The sequence below is a fragment of the Equus asinus genome, chromosome 16, assembly GCF_041296235.1.
Source record: "Equus asinus isolate D_3611 breed Donkey chromosome 16, EquAss-T2T_v2, whole genome shotgun sequence".
NCBI classification, from domain to species: Eukaryota; Metazoa; Chordata; class Mammalia; order Perissodactyla; family Equidae; genus Equus; species Equus asinus.
In genome coordinates, this window is record NC_091805.1 from 34,766,151 (window position 1) to 34,783,921 (window position 17,771).

Consider the following 17,771-nt stretch of genomic DNA (forward strand, 5'->3'; position numbering starts at 1 on the left):
GATTACTTCTCAGTGTCTCCAATATACCTCCAGTAATTTTGGGATAGAAATTGTCTTACTCTTCTTTGCTTACCTAGAAGCTTGCTTAGTGTTTGGTACTCAGTTATTATAGGAATTGAGCCACAAGCAGAAACAGGAACTGGCTGTGTTTCTGCCCCGGTCTGAGGTGAATGATGTTACCTACACCGTTCACTGGAGTCAAGAGCTCACACTCAACTCTCCGACACGGTGGCATAACTTTGGCTTTTTAGAGCATTGTAGTACTGATTCTGATTCTGCCCTTTCCCACCTATCCCCAAATAAATCGTGTCTCGTAAGAGAAAAAGAGATAATACTTTACACACACACACACACACACACACACACACACGCCAGCACGGAACGAGAGGCTCAGGGGCATCAGTGCACCAGGGCACACACATCTCAAGGGACAGGCTGCAGAGAAGGCAAACCCAACGAGAGAGAAGGTGGTCGGTGCACTGCAAGGTCCGGACCTTTCCTACATTTTTAGCTATAAGAGCCTCCAGCTCTGAGTATGGCAAGATCCTCGAGAAAACAGAGAAACACAGATGTCTGCAAGAGCCTGCGAGACAATGGAGGATCCAACTAGAGCTGAAACGGAGGCTTTCTGAAACCTGCAGGTTTTGCTATATTCGCAGCACAAGCCTTCAGGGGACACCCTACTACCGTGTGCCACAGCACCTTCCGGCCCTCCCCTCATCTCTGGGGCGCTTCCGCTTTGCCGGAATTTTCTCGGCGCTGTCTCTTTAAGCTCGGTGCAGCGCGCACGCGCCCTGGCTGCTGGGCGGGGCGGACCGGGCCTAGGGCGCCGAGGGGCGGGGCTCAGGCTGCGGCAGCCGGTTATCCGCCGGCCGGTGTTCCCTCCGCCTTTCCGCGAGGTCCCCGCAGCCCCGGGCGAGGCCCGCGGTTTGGGAGCTGCAGGGTGGAGACCTGCGTCTCCTCTGCCTCCGGCTCGGGCGGCGGCTCGGCTGCTGTGGGCCTGGCCCCCGGGCGCCCACCATGGCGGGGCCGCGGGTGGAGGTGGACGGCGGCATCATGGAGGGGGTGAGTGCGGGGCCAGGGCCGCGGGGCGGCTGCCGCGCGGACTGGCCAGGAGAGCGTTCATACTGACAGGCTTCTCGCTCTTCTCTCTGCACCCGCGCTCTTGGCAGGGCGGCCAGATCCTGAGGGTCTCCACGGCCCTGAGCTGTGTCCTGGGCCTCCCCCTGCGGGTGCAGAAGATCCGCGCGGGCCGCAGCACGCCTGGCCTCCGGTAAGCCGGGCCGCCGGGCTGTGGGGCTGCAGCAGGGCGGCTGGGGCGGGCCCGCACCGGGGGATGCGGGGCCGGGGGTTGAGGGTCAGGGGACAGCCCGGGAGGCTGGAGGGGCGGGCTGGGCCGCGGGGCTGGGCCATCCGGAGCCCGGGCAGTGATGCTGAGAAGATCCCCGCACCAGGCTTGAGGAATCTGAAGCCGGGCCGCAGGCTCCTGGGGGACGGTGCTGCACCCTGGGGCGGGCGGTCTTGGAAGCTTCGAGGGGCAAGTTTAGAAAATAGACGCACGTCTTCTCTATTTGGCTAGAGTTGTCTCTTGTCCTAATGAGTTAATCTTATAAAATGTTTCCCCACTTCTTCGGGCCTTCCAAGTACCCGGAGAGGTCGTAGCAGCGGGCAAGATGGATCAGGGCACAACAGCCTCTACGGCCAACCGAAACCCTACTTTTAAACCAGGGCGTGCGCTCTCTGCTGCCGCACATTTTAGAATCATAGAACAGGAAGGGCCCCTGAGATGTGTGATTCCAGCTGTCATCCAGACCTCTAGGAAGCTGTGAATACAACCAGAATTACCGGTTGTGGAGCGGGACAACGTTGACACGACCTTGCTGCTTCTGTCCAGGAAGCTGGGCATGCCACTAGATAAATTTCAGGAAATATGGACCTGTTAGAAGACGACCCAGGTTGAAGCCAAACTGATTCCTTAGTATGTATTTTGAGTACAGTCTCTTAGGTTTTTTTTTTTTTATCTGAAGTCCATTTTGAAGTTATTAAAAGGAAGTTATTGATATGTGTGTTCATTAATTCCCTTTGTCACAGCAGTTGTTTGCAGCAATCCATTTCACCAATAGGGAAATCCAGTTCATTAAGGCCGTGTTAGGTACTTTATTCGTTTGCTAGGGCTGCCATAACAAAATATCACGAACTGGGTGGCTGAAACAACAGAATTTTATTTTTTCCCAGGTCTAGAGGCTAGAAGTCCAAGATCAAGTGCTGGCAGGGTTGGTTTCCTCTGAGGGCGGTGAGGGAAGATTCTGTTCCAGGCCTCTCTCCCTGGCTTGGAGGTGGCTCTTGGTGTCTCTCTGTATGGCCTGATCTCCTCTTTTTTTTTTTTAAAGATTTTATTTTTTTCCTTTTTCTCCCCAAAGCCTCCTGGTACGTAGTTGTATATTCCTCGTTGTGGGTACTTCTAGTTGTGGCATGTGGAACGCTGCCTCAGCGTGGTTTGATGAGCAGTGCCATGTCCGCGCCCAGGATTGGAACTGACGAAACACTGGCCGCCTACAGTGGAGCACGTTAACTTAACCACTCCGCCACGGGGCCAGCCCCTGATCGCCTCTTTTTAGAAGGACATCAGTGAGAATGGATTAGGGCTTGCTCTAACTGCCTGTTTTTAACTGAGTCACCTCTTTAAAGGCCCTATCTCCAAATACAGTCACATTCTGAGGTCCTGGGGATTAGGGCTTAACCGTAGGAATGTTGGGGGAACACAGTTCAGGTTATAACAGCTACCATAAATTGTTTAGTGAAGTGCAAGTGAGACTGGTGGCGCTTAGCAGTTGTGTTAGTTTTCCTCTTTTGCACATTTCTGATTTGCAACAGTGTATCAGCGTATATGTTTATAAATAAAATAACTAGTCTAGAAGGAACCCTTAAAATGATGCCTACTTGCAGGTAGTCTTGGTGCATAAAAACCCAAAAGGAGACTCTGACACTGAAGATACGGCACTTATTGTGGTTAGACCTTGCTGTTTTCTCACCATTGCAGTTTTATAAATGTGTCATAAAATGTGGGGATATAGGCAGTCTGAATGCACACGTTTTGATGCAGTCTTATGACCTGAAGGCCTCAACATTTATCTGGACTGGAAATGATTCGCGATTTGTGTGATGGGCAACTGGAGGGGGCAGAAATCGGCTCAACAGAAATAATATTTACACCCGAGAAGATTAAAGGTGGCCTCCACACGGCGGATACCAAGACAGCAGGGTATGTGTCTCTTACATTCCACGTAAGTATGGGTTCTGCAGTCAGACCTGCATTCAGATGCAGGGACTACCACTTACGGGACAAGTTCCTTCACCTTTTGGAGCTTTAGTTCCCTCACTTTTCAAATGGAGATAAAACACATACCTTTCAGAGTTAGAGACTGTATAAAGTTTTGGGTACCTAATTGCTTATTAATTGTTGCTATTATTAAATCTAGAATTTTCTCATTGTATAGTATAGCATATTTGTCTATTTTTTATTATTTAGAAATTGAATATTTGAAAATGACTAAATTTTCATGCCCTGTAGTAATAATGGTCTTTACCTTGTAGCATATTTATTTCTTGGTTTACAGCTAATTACGAACCATATTCTCCTACTTTTAGGCTAGGTATTTTTGTGTCTTACGCATCCCTATTTAGGAAGTTTTAGAAATGATCTTGGGTTTTCTTTCCACATTGGGAAATGGGTATTTAACAAATTGAGTCTTTAACCTATTCCAAGAGTCCCTCCTTTTTTTGCTGAAACATGGAGAGCAGTTTTTGTGTTTTCCGTGTTATTTGGCTAATTGCTATTGTAAGCAGCATCCTTGTACCAAAATCCTATCCCTTTGCTAGGAAGTTCAATAAAATAAGAAATAGGACTGTAAATCTGATGCCGATTTGTTTCCGAAATGACTATTTTAATAGATTAAGATTTTTTTTAGTTTAAGAAATGGTTAGTGATCATTGAGATTTGAGTTATGATGTGACTAGACCTCTATGAAAAGGAACTTGCTGCTGGGCCCAAAGTGAGGTTTGCCAAGTGAGAACTTTCTGAAAGATACTAAAGAATTTTGAGGTGTCATTATAGTCAGCATATTATTTCCGGCATTCTCCTATACAAAAAGGGGAAAAAAAGTTAGAGGTAACCAACTATCTAAAAGTTTACTAAAACAGAATCATAGAATTTTAAAACTGCAAGAGGGAAAATAGAAACTGTGTATTCCAACCCTTCCTCCGTTTGTTTTTTTTTTTTTAAGATTGGCATGTGAACTAACAACTGTTACCAATCTTCTTTTTTTTTTCCTTGCTTTTTCTCCCCAACCCCCCCCCCCCCGACCCCAGTACATAGTTGTATATTTTAGTTGTGGGTCCTTCTAGTTGTGGCATATGGGATGCTGCCTCACCATGACCTGATGAGCGGTACCATGTCCGTGTCCAGGATCCGAACCAGCAAAACCCTGGGCCACTGAAGCGGAGTGTGTGAACTTAACCACTCGGCCACAGGCCGGCCCCTCCTTCCTCCGTTTTGTGAATGAGAAAATGAAGACCCTCTGGTGTAAAGTGGCTTACCTCAGGTCATAGAGTCAGGGTCAGAACTAGGATTAGAATCTAGACCTTCTGGCATCTAATCCACTAGAATTTATGGGAAATGAATTTAAAGTTGATAATCTAGTTGCATTCAGGAGACTAAAACAAGCTTATTCCTAGTAAGAAACACATCTTACTTATTCACATTCTAACATTTTTGTCCCTAATTGCGATGACAGTATCATGTGTTTTCTCCAGAGTCTGCCTTTGTCTTTGCAGTTCCTTACTCTCCTAAAATTCAGATTTTCTGTGCTATTCTTAGAATCTGATTTTATCAGGGGGAAGAGAAACACTTTATGTGTTGGGTTCCTCAGAGAGAATAAACAACGAGAAGTTCAGGAATAAACCGATGGTTTATAGTAAATGAAACATTGCCAAGTCTTTTTCACTTACTTCTACGCTTAACTCCTTGAGAACAGGGATTATAGTGCATACATTTTCTCTTAAAATGCCTAACATATTATGTAGTCAATAAATATTTACTGAATTAATGAAATGCATTCTCATTTATAGAGGCTGACTAGTTCAGTACGCATGCATCGTTGCTATAAGAAAGTTAAGTAAAGGTCTGTCTTTTGGTGTGTAGAAGCTATGTCCAACTGCCTTTCAGACTACAATCTACAGAGAAATATGATTGCTTTCCCTTGACTTTGGAGAAGGGAGATAACAGCTCATTTAGAAAATCTGACCAAGTGTTTCATTTTATAAAATACTTCATATACTATAATTATTTATTATGATTTCTTGTATTACTTGACTATAAGGACCAAAGAGAGGTGAGTTATAGCAAGGATTATTTCCTTAAAACTTTTTTCCATGTAAAATATTCAGCTAACAGTCTTTGTAAAATATTCTATTGTATCATGAACTCCACGATGGTAGGAATGATGTCTTAACTTGATATTTGGAACAGGGCCTTGTGCGTGGCAGAGATTCAGGTATAATCATTTGAATATTTCTAGACCTTGACTGTTTTGAATGCCTTTTTATAGACTGCTGGCTTGAAGAATCCTTTTATAGAAACGTTGTAAAGATGGTTTTATTAAAAAATTTTTTTTTACTTCTTTGTACTATAAAGTGCTAGAAACTTACCTAAGAGCACGCATCTAATGTGTTTAGTATTGGATTCAAACCCAGATTTGCTTATCAGTTAAGGCCAGTTCCTTCTACTGTGAAATACTGTCTTTTTTTTTAAGCTTCTAGGTTGTATCATTCAGTTACTAAAGTGTTTTTCAACTTTACACTTGAAGGCATGTACCCGCCTTCCCAGTTTCTGTGCTTCGGTTAATGGTGATGTGTAGTAACATTGCTTTCTTGAGACTTTAAAAAGAAAACGCAGCTAAGCCTGTTCTGCCTTTTCCTTAGGAGCGTATGCCTCTTGATGCAGGTCTCAATGCCCTGTGTTCTCTTTGCTGCTTCTCCATCAGAACTTCGCTTGAAAGGTGGAACTAATGCAGAAATGGCACCACAGATTGATTACACAGAGATGGTAAGGGCTTTGGTTGTTGTTCACAAACTAAGATGATCTCATATATTCTTCTGAACCTCCATTCTCTGTTTAAATATATCCTGAATGTTTTTGTGTACATACCTGTTTATTTCTTCATGGTGTCTAGTTCTGCTGTGGGAGAGGCTAAGGGATTGTGTTTACTTTAGATTTTTTGTTGTATCTTAGAACAGTATTTGTAGCAAACTCTTTAAAAACCTCGAGTGTAATTATTATGTAAATTATATCACTTATTACATAAATCAGTTATTTTATAAATATAGGAATTATGATTTGAAAGAAAAAACTCAAAACAACAGTTAAGTACTATATTTGACAAGAGTTGATGAGGATGTGGAGAAATTGGAACCTTTGCTCACTGTTAGTGGGAATACAAAATGATGTAGCCACTATGGAAAATAGTATAAGGGTTCCTCAAAAAATAAAAAATAAAACTACCATATAATCCAACAATCCAGCCTCTGGCTATTTATGCAAAAGAGTTGAAATCAGGATCTCAAAGAGATTCCCATGTTCCTTGCAGCACTATTCATAATAGCCAAGATGTGGGAACAACCTAAATGTCCATGGATGGGTGAATGAATAAAGAAAATGTGGTACAGACATACAATGGAGTATTATACAGCCTTAAAAAAAATTGTAGAATTTGTGACAACATGGATGAATCTTTTTTTTTTTTTTAAGATTTTATTTTTCTTTTTATTCCCCAAAGCCCCCTGGTACATAGTTGTGTATTTTCAGTTGTGGGTCCCTCTAGTTGTGGCATGTGGGATGCCACCTCAACATGGCCCAATGAGTGGTGCCATGTCTCCGCCCAGAATTCAAACAGGTGAAACCCTGGGCCACCGAAGCAGAGTGCGTGAACTTAACCACTCGGCCACGGGGCCAGCCCCAACATGGATGAATCTTGAGGACATTATGCTAAGTGAAATAAGCCAGTCACATAAAGACAAATAAAGATTCCACTTATATGAGATATCTAAAGTAGTCACATTTATAGAATCAAACAGTGGAATGGTGGAGAAAGGAAGTTACTAATCAATGGGCATACAATTTTGTTATGATGGATAAGCTCTAGAGATGCTGTACAACATTGTACCTATAGTCAACAACAATGTATACCGAAAAATTTGTTAAGAGGGTAGATCTCATGTTATGTTTTTACCACAATAAAATAAAATTTTAAAAAAAGAATTAAATACCATATTTTGACTATAAATTTTTAAAGTGATAAAACTCAATATTGGCATACTCATAAAACTAATGGGAGAGAAAAGTGGTATCCTTTTTTTTCTCCATGTTTATTGAGTTGTAATTATTTATAGTAAAATTCACCTTTGCTAGTATAGAGTTCTGTGATTTTTGACATATGGTTGTAAGCCAGCCCCCACAATCAAGATGCAGAATTACTGTAAAAAATTCCCTCATACCCGTTTGTAGGCAGCCCTACCCTCCCTGGCAACCACTGATCTGTTTTCTGTCATAGTTTTGCTGATGGTTCAGAATGTCGTATAAAGGAATAATATGGTATATAGCCTTTTGAGTCTGATTTTTCCACTTACCATAATACATTTGGGATTCATCCATGATCCTTTATCAGCAGTAGAAGCTAGGTAGTGTTCTATTATGTGGATATACTAGTTTATTTATCCATTTGTCTGTTGAAGGACATTTGGCATATTTCCAGTTTTGGGCAATCAGGAATAAATCACTATAACACTTATGTACAGGTGTTTTGTGTGAACATAAGTTTTCATGTCTCTTGGGTAAGTAACTAGGAGAGGGAGTGCTGGGTATAATAGTAAATATACATCTGACTTTATGAGAAATTGCCAAATAGTTTTGGCATCCAAAGTGGCTGCACTGTTTTGCATTTTCACCAATGCTGTATGAGAGTTTCAGCTGTTCTGCATTCTCCCCAGCACCTGATATTCTCAGACTTAAAAATTTTTTTTGCCATTTTAATAGATGGCATAATCTTTTTAAATTCAGTTTCATAGAATGTATAGTGAAAGTTAAAGTGTATCTCTCTTTACCTATTAATTCCACTTCAAAAAAATGACCCTCATTAAATATTACAAAATGCAGCAAAAGTTAAATGTTAAAGGTATTTGAGCAGAGCGTTATATCCTATAATTATCATTATATAGTATATATAATTATGTAATAATGAAAACTTGGAGAATGGTTAAGTAAGTTATGCTAGAATGCCATGCAGTCATTCAAATTTGTTTAGGAAGAATTTTATGATGTTGGGAAAATAGGTTTTTTTATGATGTTGAATGGAAAAAATAAGGATAAACATTGTATGTGCAGTGGGATTTCAACTGTATAAAAAAATTGAGAAGCAGAATGGAATGCTGTTCACCAATACCCCCTAATTTCTTAGAGTGCATTATATTGAGAAGAGTTAGGAAACATTGGCCTCGAGTAAAATAACCACTGGGATCAAGTATCCTGAGTTCTGATAATTTTTTCCATTAGATAGACTTGCACAGCCCTGATTAATTAAAAGTTAAACTTTTAATTTTAGCTACATGTCATTTATTTTATTTGAAAAATAGAGCTAGCTGACACATTTTTATATCACTGTTTATCTGTAGTGCCTCATTAGTAGCTCAGTGCAGAGCACTTTTGTTTAATAAATATACTTGTTAAATTAATGAATAATGGTGGTTAAAGTAATAATAAACTGATTTTTCAGGTTTTCAAGCCAATTGTTGAAAAATTTGGCTTCAAATTTAATTGTGACATTAAAATGAGGTAAGTTACTTATTTCTTAGCCCTCTGACCCCTACTTGTGCTAAAAATAGTTGAAAAGTTAGACCTTAGAGAACTATCATTCTGGAACCCACTTAATAGATTACATTTCTTGTAAGAAATAATTGTACTTTGTGGCTTAAAAACAATAAACAGCAGGAACACGGGGGCTTGAAGGTAGCTCCAAACGCTTGTTTCTTGGGAGAAATATTTTCAAGGGAGTTGCTGCACTGAGGCACCTTCGTATCTAGCATTATCCGTGCTCAGCACAGACTGAGTGCGCGCTGTGTGACAGCTGGACTAAAAGCGCTATGTGACAGCTGGACTAGGCACTGCAGGGTCATAAAAGGGATTTGCTTCCACAGTGCAATCAGAGTTATTTCCCTAAGAAACACATTGGGCGTTAAGGTTATTTCTCTTTAAGGTTTCCCTTCTGCCACATAATAACAAGGCCAGATTTCTTGGTGTGGCATTTAAGTGCTTTGCAGTCTTGTTCCAATTTCCCTTACCTTCATTTTCCCTCCACTCCTTTCAACATGCTTTGTATTCTAACTACACGATGCTTGCTGTTCTGTAAACGTACTCTGTGCCTTCAGACTTTCATGTCTTTGTTCATGTTTTTCCTCCCCTGCTCTTCTTAAAAATTGCAAATCCTGTTTTTTCAAAATGAAATTGTAATTTCTGTGTGAATTGTCCTTGAGCGTGCCTCAGTTGGAATTCACATTTGCACCTCTGTTGTAGTCCTCCTTACATCCTGACTTGTGTTCCAGTAGATTGTATGTGGAGCCATCTCCCTACCAGGTGGCGAGCTCCTTGTGGATAGAACTGTCGTTCTCATCCGTGTGTTCTCAGCATCTTCTGTAGAATAAATTACACTAAATATTTGAGTTAAAATTGTATTAGTATTCAACTACTTAAATATTCATCCTATATTCAGTGAGCACCTACTATGTGCCAGACATTGTTTTAGGCAGGGAATCTAGCAGGAACAAAGTAGACAAAGGTCCTGCCATTAAGGACCTTGTATTCTAAACCAGCACTGTTAGACAGAACTTTCTGCATTGAAGGAAATGTTCCCCATTTGTCAGATATGCTAGTCACTAGCCACATAGAGCTATTAAGCGCTTGAAATGTGGCTAGTGCAACTGGGGAGCTGAGTTTTGAGTTTTTATTTAATTTAAATTTAAATAGTAACTTGTAGTTTGAGGCTACTGTATTGGACAGCACAGATCTAAAATATTTGGAAATTTCAATCAATTATATGGTTGGATATCATTTGCGTGTTATTTTATTGTAAGTATTGGGATTTATTTTTGTCATGTGATTAGTTTATGTGAATGTTTGTTGTACTTTTCATAGGGGCTACTACCCAAAAGGGGGTGGTGAAGTGATTGTCCGAATGTCACCAGTTAAACAGTTGAACCCCATCAATTTAACTGACCGTGGCTCTGTGACTAAGATATATGGAAGAGCTTTTGTTGCTGGTGTTTTGCCATTTAAAGTAAGTTGTCTAAATGTTCTTAGAAGTCTATGTAGGTCTTGATAAGTATTATCAAGTTTTGAAATTATTGAAAGAACTTAGTTTTTTAATAAATCTTTTCATTAAAAATTTTTCTTAAAATCCTGTGCTCTCTGTTCTTGAAAATGAAGTTTGTATATAATGCTTATAAAAGTTATTGATTATTTTATATGTCTTTGAAGGCTTGAAAACAATTGTCAAAATAATCATTAATTTATATTTTATTCTATTTTTCTGTCTTGCCAAAATAGGTGGCAAAAGATATGGCAGCAGCGGCCGTGCGATGCATCAGAAAGGAGATTAGGGATCTGTATGTTAACATCCAGCCTGTTCAGGAACCTAAGGACCAAGCTTTTGGCAATGGAAATGGAATAATGTGAGACAGTGTACTTTTTTCTAGACATTGGTTGAGAGCCCTGAAATAAATATCCTACTTAAAGATTTGTAGTTTTCTTGTTTAAATTTGTAGTTTTAAGGAGACATATTTTTAAGGGCCTTCCTACCTAAAACAGTAGTATGATGAATTAAGATGATTGTTTTATTCTGAGTTTTTTTTGAAGATGGTTTTCCTTTTATTACATTATAAGAGCCTTTTCATTTATGTAGTGAACTTAAATGTTTAAGATAATTGGAAGTTAGCTCTTGAAGCTAATCCAAAGAGAAATATCTCTAGTTGCTTTTCTGTACCTCAAATGTGAAGTCAGTTTACAAGAAAGATTCGATACAACAGAGATCTATTTAGAAAAAAAATTTATTAATACAATTAGGAGTTATTAATTTATTATAAAAATGCTTTAATTGATATTTTTGAAGTATAAGAGTTTCTTTTGTGGATATTTACATTTTGAAGTCTCTTTTTCAGTTTCTATTTAAGAGTTTAAAGTAAATGCGTGCCCTACATATGATAATACTATCTAAAAACTGTAAAACCCAAACATCTCTATAGAAAGACCTTTTCTTTCTTTCTTTTTTTAAAGGTTGGCACCTGAGCTAACAGCTGTTGCCAATCTGTTTTTTACTTTTTACCTTCTTCTCCCAAAAGTGCCCCAATACATAGTTCTGTATTCTAGTTGTAGGTCCTCCTAGTTATGCTTGAAAGGCCTTTTTAGTTAAGATAGTCAGAAAATATTTTGTAGTATAGTTTGACTGAAATGGTACCATTTTGTGCCGATGACAGAAATTCCTTACCTGTGAGTGGATTAGAATCTAGGGTGACTTGTAGAAGTGCTGAAGGATACTAATGCCCTGATGACGATGGAGAATGCTGGTCATGTTGCTGTCTGTATGAAGAATTTTACTTTTGCAATTTACTAGCCAGATCTAATTCTGCATATTTAACAGTCACTGTTCTCCTGTGTTGTATTTGTGTGTAAGTTTAGAGTATTTATAGCATAAGTAATAATACTTTTTTTTTCTTATATAGCATTATTGCTGAGACATCCACAGGCTGTTTATTTGCTGGATCATCGCTTGGTAAACGAGGTATAGATAAAGTAAAGGGTCCACAGTTCCCAATGCTAGTGTAAAATTCTTTAGTTGTCTGTTAGGGTTAGAATGTTATAGAATGATGGATGACGAGTTTAAAAGGATATGGTTAACTGATGGTGTTTTAGAGTCAATTAAATTTTCAGTCTTTCTCCCAACTTTATACTTTGAAAAATTTCAAACCTATGGAAAAGTTGAATGACTAGTGAACATCCATACACTATCCTCCTAGGTTCACTAGTACATTTAGCTACAAGTGAACATTTAGCTACAAGTTGTGTGTGTAACCATTTCAATGTAGGTTGCAGGTGCCATGTCTCACCTGAATACTGCAGCATGTATGTCCAAAGAATAATATCTGCGTAATCACAATACCATTTTTACAGGCAAAGAATTTGTCTGTTATAGTCAGACATAACTAGTTGTCTCTAAAATATTCTTTAGAGCAATATGGGATTTGTTTGGTTTTTTTTTTTTTATTGAGTTATTGATAGGTTACAATCTTGTGAAATTTCAGTTGTACATTAACGTTTGTCAGTCATGTTGTAGGTGCAACATTTCACCCTTTGTGCCCACCCCCCACCCCACCTTTCCCCTGGTATCCACTAAACTGTTCTTAGTCCATAATTTTAAATTCCTCATATGAGTGGAGTCATACACACATTATCCTTCTCTCACTGGCTTATTTCACTTAACATAATTCTCTCAAGGTCCATCCATGTTATTGCAAATGGAATGATTTTGTTCTGTTTTGCAGCTGAGTAGTATTCCATTGTATATATGTACCACATCTTCTTTATCCATTCGTCTGTTGCTGGACACTTAGGTTGCTTCCACGTCTTGGCTATTGTAAACAGTGCTGCAATAAACATTGGGGTGCATAGGACTTTTGGGATTGCTGACTTCAAGCTCTTTGGATAAATACCCAGTAGTGGGATGGCTGGATCGTATGGTAGTTCTATTTTTAATTTTTGAGGAATCTCCATACTGTTTTCCATAGTGGCTGCACCAGTTTGCATTCCCACCAGCAGTGTATGAGGGTTCCTTTTTCTCCGCAACCTCTCCAACATTTGTTGCTATTAGTTTTAGATTTTTGTCATTCTAACAGGTGTAAGGTGATATCTTAGTGTAGTTTTGATTTGCATTTCCCTGATGATCAGCGATGATGAGCATCTTTTCATGTGCCTGTTGGCCATCAGTATATCTTTGGAGAAATGTCTGTTCATGTCTCCAGCCCATTTTTTGATTGGGTTGTTTGATGTTTTGTTGTTGAGTTGCGAGAGTTCTTTATATATTATAGATATTAAGCCTTTGTCAGGTATATGACTTGCAAATATTTTTTCCCAGTTAGTGGGTTGTTTTTTTGTTTCAATCCTGTTTTCATTTGCCTTGAAGAAGCTCTTTAATCTGACGAAGTCCCATTTGTTTATTCTTTCTATTGTTTCCCTTCTCTGAGAAGGCATGATGTCCAAAAAGATCCTTTTAATACTGATGTCAAAGAGTGTACTGCCTACGTTTTCTTCCAGAAGCCTTATGGTTTCAGGTCTCACCTTTAGGTCTTTAATCCATTTTGAGTTTATTTTGGTGAATGGTGAAAAAGAATGGTCAATTTTCATTCTTTTACATGTGGCTTTCCAGTTTTCCCAGCACCATTTGTTGAAAAGACTTTCTTTTCTCCATTGTATGCCCTCAGCTCCTTTGTCAAAGATAAGCTGTCCATAGATGTGTGGTTTTATTTCTGGGCTTTCAATTTTGTTCCATTGATCTGTGCACCTGTTTTTGTACCAGTACCATGCTGTTTTGATTACTGTAGCTTTGTAGTGTGTTTTGAAGTCAGGGATTGTGATGCCTCCCGTTTTGTTCTTTTTTCTCAGGATTGCTTTAGCAATTCGGGGTCTTTTGTTGCCCCATGTGAATTTTAGGATTCTTTGTTCTAATTCTGTAAAGAATGTCATTGGGATTCTGATTGGGATGGCGTTGAATCTGTAGATTGCTTTAGGTAGAATAGACATTTTAACTATGTTTATTCTTCCAATCCATGTACATGGAATGTCTTTCCATCTCCTTATGTCGTCATCCAATTCTCTCAGAAAGGCCTTGTAATTTTCATTATATAAGTCCTTCACTTCCTTAGTTAAATTTACCCCAAGGTATTTTATTCTTTTTGTTGCGATTGTGAATGGTATTGTATTCTTGAGTTCTTTTTCTGTTGGTTCATTACTGGAGTATAGAAATGCTACTGATTTATGCAAATTGATTTTATACCCTGCAACTTTGCTGTAGTTGTTGATTACTTCTAACAGTTTTCCAATGGATTCTTTGGGGTTTTCTATATATAAGATCATGTCGTCTGCAAACAGCGAGAGTTTCACTTCTTCCTTCCCTATTTGGATTCCTTTTATTCCTTTTTCTTGCCTGATTGCTCTGGCCAGGACCTCCAGTACTATGTTAAATAAGAGTGGTGATAGAGGGCATCCTTGTCTTGTTCCTGTTTTCAGGGGGATGGGGTTCAGTTTTTGCCCATTGAGTATGATGTTGGCTATGGGTTTGTCGTATATGGCCTTTATTATGTTGAGGTAGTTTCCTTCTCTGCCCATTTTGTTCAGAGTTTTTATCATAAATGGCTGTTGGATCTTGTCAAATGCCTTCTCTGCATCTATTGAGATGATCATGTGGTTTTTATTCCTCAGTTTGTTGATGTGGTGTATCACGTTGATTGATTTGCGGATGTTGAAACATCCCTGTGTCCCTGGTATGAATCCCACCTGATCCTGATGTATGATTCTTTTGATGAATTGCTGAATTCTGGTTGCCAAAATTTTGTTTAGAATTTTTGCATCTATGTTCATCAGTGTTATTGGCCTGTAGTTCTCTTTTTTCGTGGTGTCTTGTCAGGTTTTGGTATCAGCGTGATGCTGGCCTCATAGAATGTGTTAGGAAGTGTTCCATCTTCCCTAATTTTTTGGAATAGCTTGAAAAGGATAGGTATTAAATCCTCTCTGAAAGTTTGGTAGAATTCCCCAGGAAAGCCATCTGGTCCTGGGGTTTTATTCTTTGGGATGTTTTTGATTGCTGTTTCAATCTCTTTCCTTGTGATTGGTCTGTTCAAATTGTCTGCCTCTTCTTGAGTGAGCTTTGGGAGATTGTAGGAGTCCAGGAATTTATCCATTTCCTCTAGGTTATCCATTCTGTTGGCATATAGTTTTTTGTAGTATTCTCTTATAATCTGTTGTATTTCTGCAGAGTCTGTTGTTATTTCTCCTCGCTCATTTCTGATTTTGTTTATTTGAGCTTTCTCCCTTTTTTTCTTTGTAAGTCTGGCTAGTGGTTTGTCAATTTTATTTATCTTCTCAAAAAACCAGCTCTTTGTCTCATTGATCCTTTCTACTGCCTTTTTCGTTTCAATAGTATTTATTTCTGCTCTGATTTTTATTATTTCTCTCTTTCTGCTGACTTTGGGCTTCATTTGTTCTTTTTTCTCTAGTTCAGTTAGGTGTGCTTGAAGGTTGCTTATTTGGGATTTTTCTTGTTTGTTAAGATGTGCCTGTATTGCGATGAATTTTCCTCTTAATACAGCTTTTGCTGTATCCCATATGAGTTGGTATGGCATGCTATCATTTTCGTTTGTTTCCAGGTATTTTTTTATTTCTTCTTTAATTTCTTCAATGATCCATTGCTTGTTCAGTAGTGTGTTGTTTAGTCTCCACATCTTTGTGCCTTTCTCAGCTTTTTTCTTGTAATTAATTTCTAGCCTTATAGCACTATGATCTGAGAAGATGCTTGTTATTATTTCAATTTTTTTAAATTTGTAGAGGCTTGCCTTGTTTCCCAACATATGGTCTATCCTAGAGAATGTTCCGTGTGCACTTGAGAAGAATGTGTATTCAGCTCCTTCAGGGTGGAGTGATCTATATATGTCTATTAAGTCCAATTGTTTTAGTTTTTCATTCAGCTCCACTATTTCCTTGTTGATTTTCTGTCTGGATGATCTGTCCATTGATGTGAGTGGGGTGTTGAGGTCCCCTACTATTATTGTGTTGTTTTTAACATCTTCCTTTAGGTCTGTTAATAGTTGCTTTATGAATCTTGGTGCTCCTGTGTTGGGTGCATAGATATTTATAAGCGTTATTTCTTCTTGATGAAGTGTCCCTTTGATCATTATATATTGTCCCTCTGTGTCTCTCTTTACCTGTCTTATTTTGAAATCCACTTGGTCTGATATGAGAATTGCAACACCTGCCTTTTTTTCCTTGCTATTAGCTTGAAGTATTGTCCTCCACCCCTTCACCCTGAGTCTGTGTTTGTCCTTGGGGCTGAGGTGTGTTTCCTGGAGGCAACAAATTGTTGGATCTTGTTCTTTAATCCATTTTGCCACTCTGTGTCTTTTTATTGGAGAGTTCAATCCGTTCACATTGAGAGTGATTATTGGTGCATGTGGACTTAATGCTGTCAATCTGTCGCTCATTATCTTGTTTTCCTGTGTTTCTTTTCCTGTGCGCTTTAGACTACCCATTTAATACTGCAATTTCTTATGCTGGGTTTCTTAGATTTTTCCTTATCTATGATTTGTGACTCTGTTCTGTACTTTATTTTAGTGTCTACCTTGAAGTTTGTATTTAGAATCTCGTGTATAATATAGTCTATTCTCTGGTGGTCTCTTACTTACTCGACCAATACTGATTTAGACCCTTTGCTCTTCCCCTCCTAAATAATTATTTTCATTTTTTATTCCAACTCGTCTTATTAATTTGTAGTTAGAGTGCTAAGATCGTCCTTGTTTTGGTAGTTTTCTTAATTTTACCCTAATGCTATAGTTGAATATTTGCTATCCTGTTCTGGTTCTATCCATCGGTCTCCCTAGTCTGTGGCTTGTGTCCCCTTTCTCCCTTTTTTCATTTTTCAAGTATGAGAGCCTTCTTGAGGATTTCTTGTAATGGAGGGTTTTTAGTTACAAATTCCCTTAACTTTTGTTTGTCTGCAAAAGATTTAATTTCTCCCTCATATCTGAAGGAAATTTTTGCTGGATAGAGTATTCTTGGCTGAAGGTTTTTATCCTTTAAAGCTTTGAATATATCACTCCATTCTCTCCTAGCTTGTAGGGTTTCTGTAGAGAAATCCGCTGACAGTCTGATAGAGGCTCCTTTATAGGTTATTCTCTTTTTTTTTCTTACTTCCCTGAGTATTCTTTCCTTATCATTCCTATTTGCCAACTTTACTATTATGTGCCTTGTGGTGGGTCTTTTTACATTGACAAATCTAGGAGATCTAAATCCCTCCTCTACACACATTTCTCCGTTGATCCCTAGATTTGGGAAATTCTCTTCAATAATTTCATTAAGCACACTTTCTGCTCCATTTTCCTTTTCCATATTCTCAGGAATTCCTATGATCCTTATGTTCTTACTCCTCATTGAATCCATTATCTCTCAGAGATTTTCCTCATTTTTTTTAATTCTTAGTTCTCTTTCTTCCTCTGTCTGGCGCCATTCAGCCTGCCTGTCCTCGATTATGCTGATTTGCTCCTCCAGGTTGTCTACACAGGCATTCAGGGAATCCATATTCTGTTTTATCTGGTCCATTGTGTTTTTCATCTCAAGTAATTCTGTTTGATTCTTCTTTATGATTTCAATCTCTTTTGTGAAGTAACTCTAGAACTCGGCTTGTTTCTCTATGTTTCTCTCTACCTCATTGAGTTTTTTGGTTATAGCTGCTCTGAACTCATTATCACTTAGTTTAGCTAATTCCACGTCCTCAGGACTTAATTCTATGTTTTTATTGTTTTCCTTCTGGTCTGGGGCTTTTATAAATTGCTGGATGGTAGAGGAGCGGTTTTTTCTCATGGTGGTAGAATTCAGTTGCAGTTACAGCCTGTCACCACGAGATGGG

The 17,771-nt window shown here is 39.0% G+C and overlaps 1 protein-coding gene across 6 annotated transcripts in view; it reads left to right on the plus strand.

The window, feature by feature from the left end:
• RTCA (RNA 3'-terminal phosphate cyclase) overlaps positions 1-17,771 on the plus strand; it is a 37,622-nt gene that overhangs the window by 9,377 nt on the left and 10,474 nt on the right. For 3 of the 6 annotated variants that reach the window (XM_014851500.3, XM_014851501.3, XM_070486914.1), the window contains exons 2-8: positions 1,173-1,273; positions 3,119-3,262; positions 5,980-6,103; positions 8,826-8,884; positions 10,241-10,382; positions 10,652-10,776; positions 11,824-11,882. In XM_014851500.3, the coding sequence (XP_014706986.1) occupies positions 3,144-3,262; positions 5,980-6,103; positions 8,826-8,884; positions 10,241-10,382; positions 10,652-10,776; positions 11,824-11,882 (628 nt within the window). In that variant the 5' untranslated portion in view covers positions 1,173-1,273; positions 3,119-3,143. Of the gene's footprint in view, positions 1-439; positions 642-778; positions 1,066-1,172; positions 1,274-3,103; positions 3,263-5,979; positions 6,104-8,825; positions 8,885-10,240; positions 10,383-10,651; positions 10,777-11,823; positions 11,883-17,771 lie in introns of those variants that run through there. The other 3 variants (XM_070486915.1, XM_014851499.3, XM_014851502.3) reach the window with 3 other exon arrangements.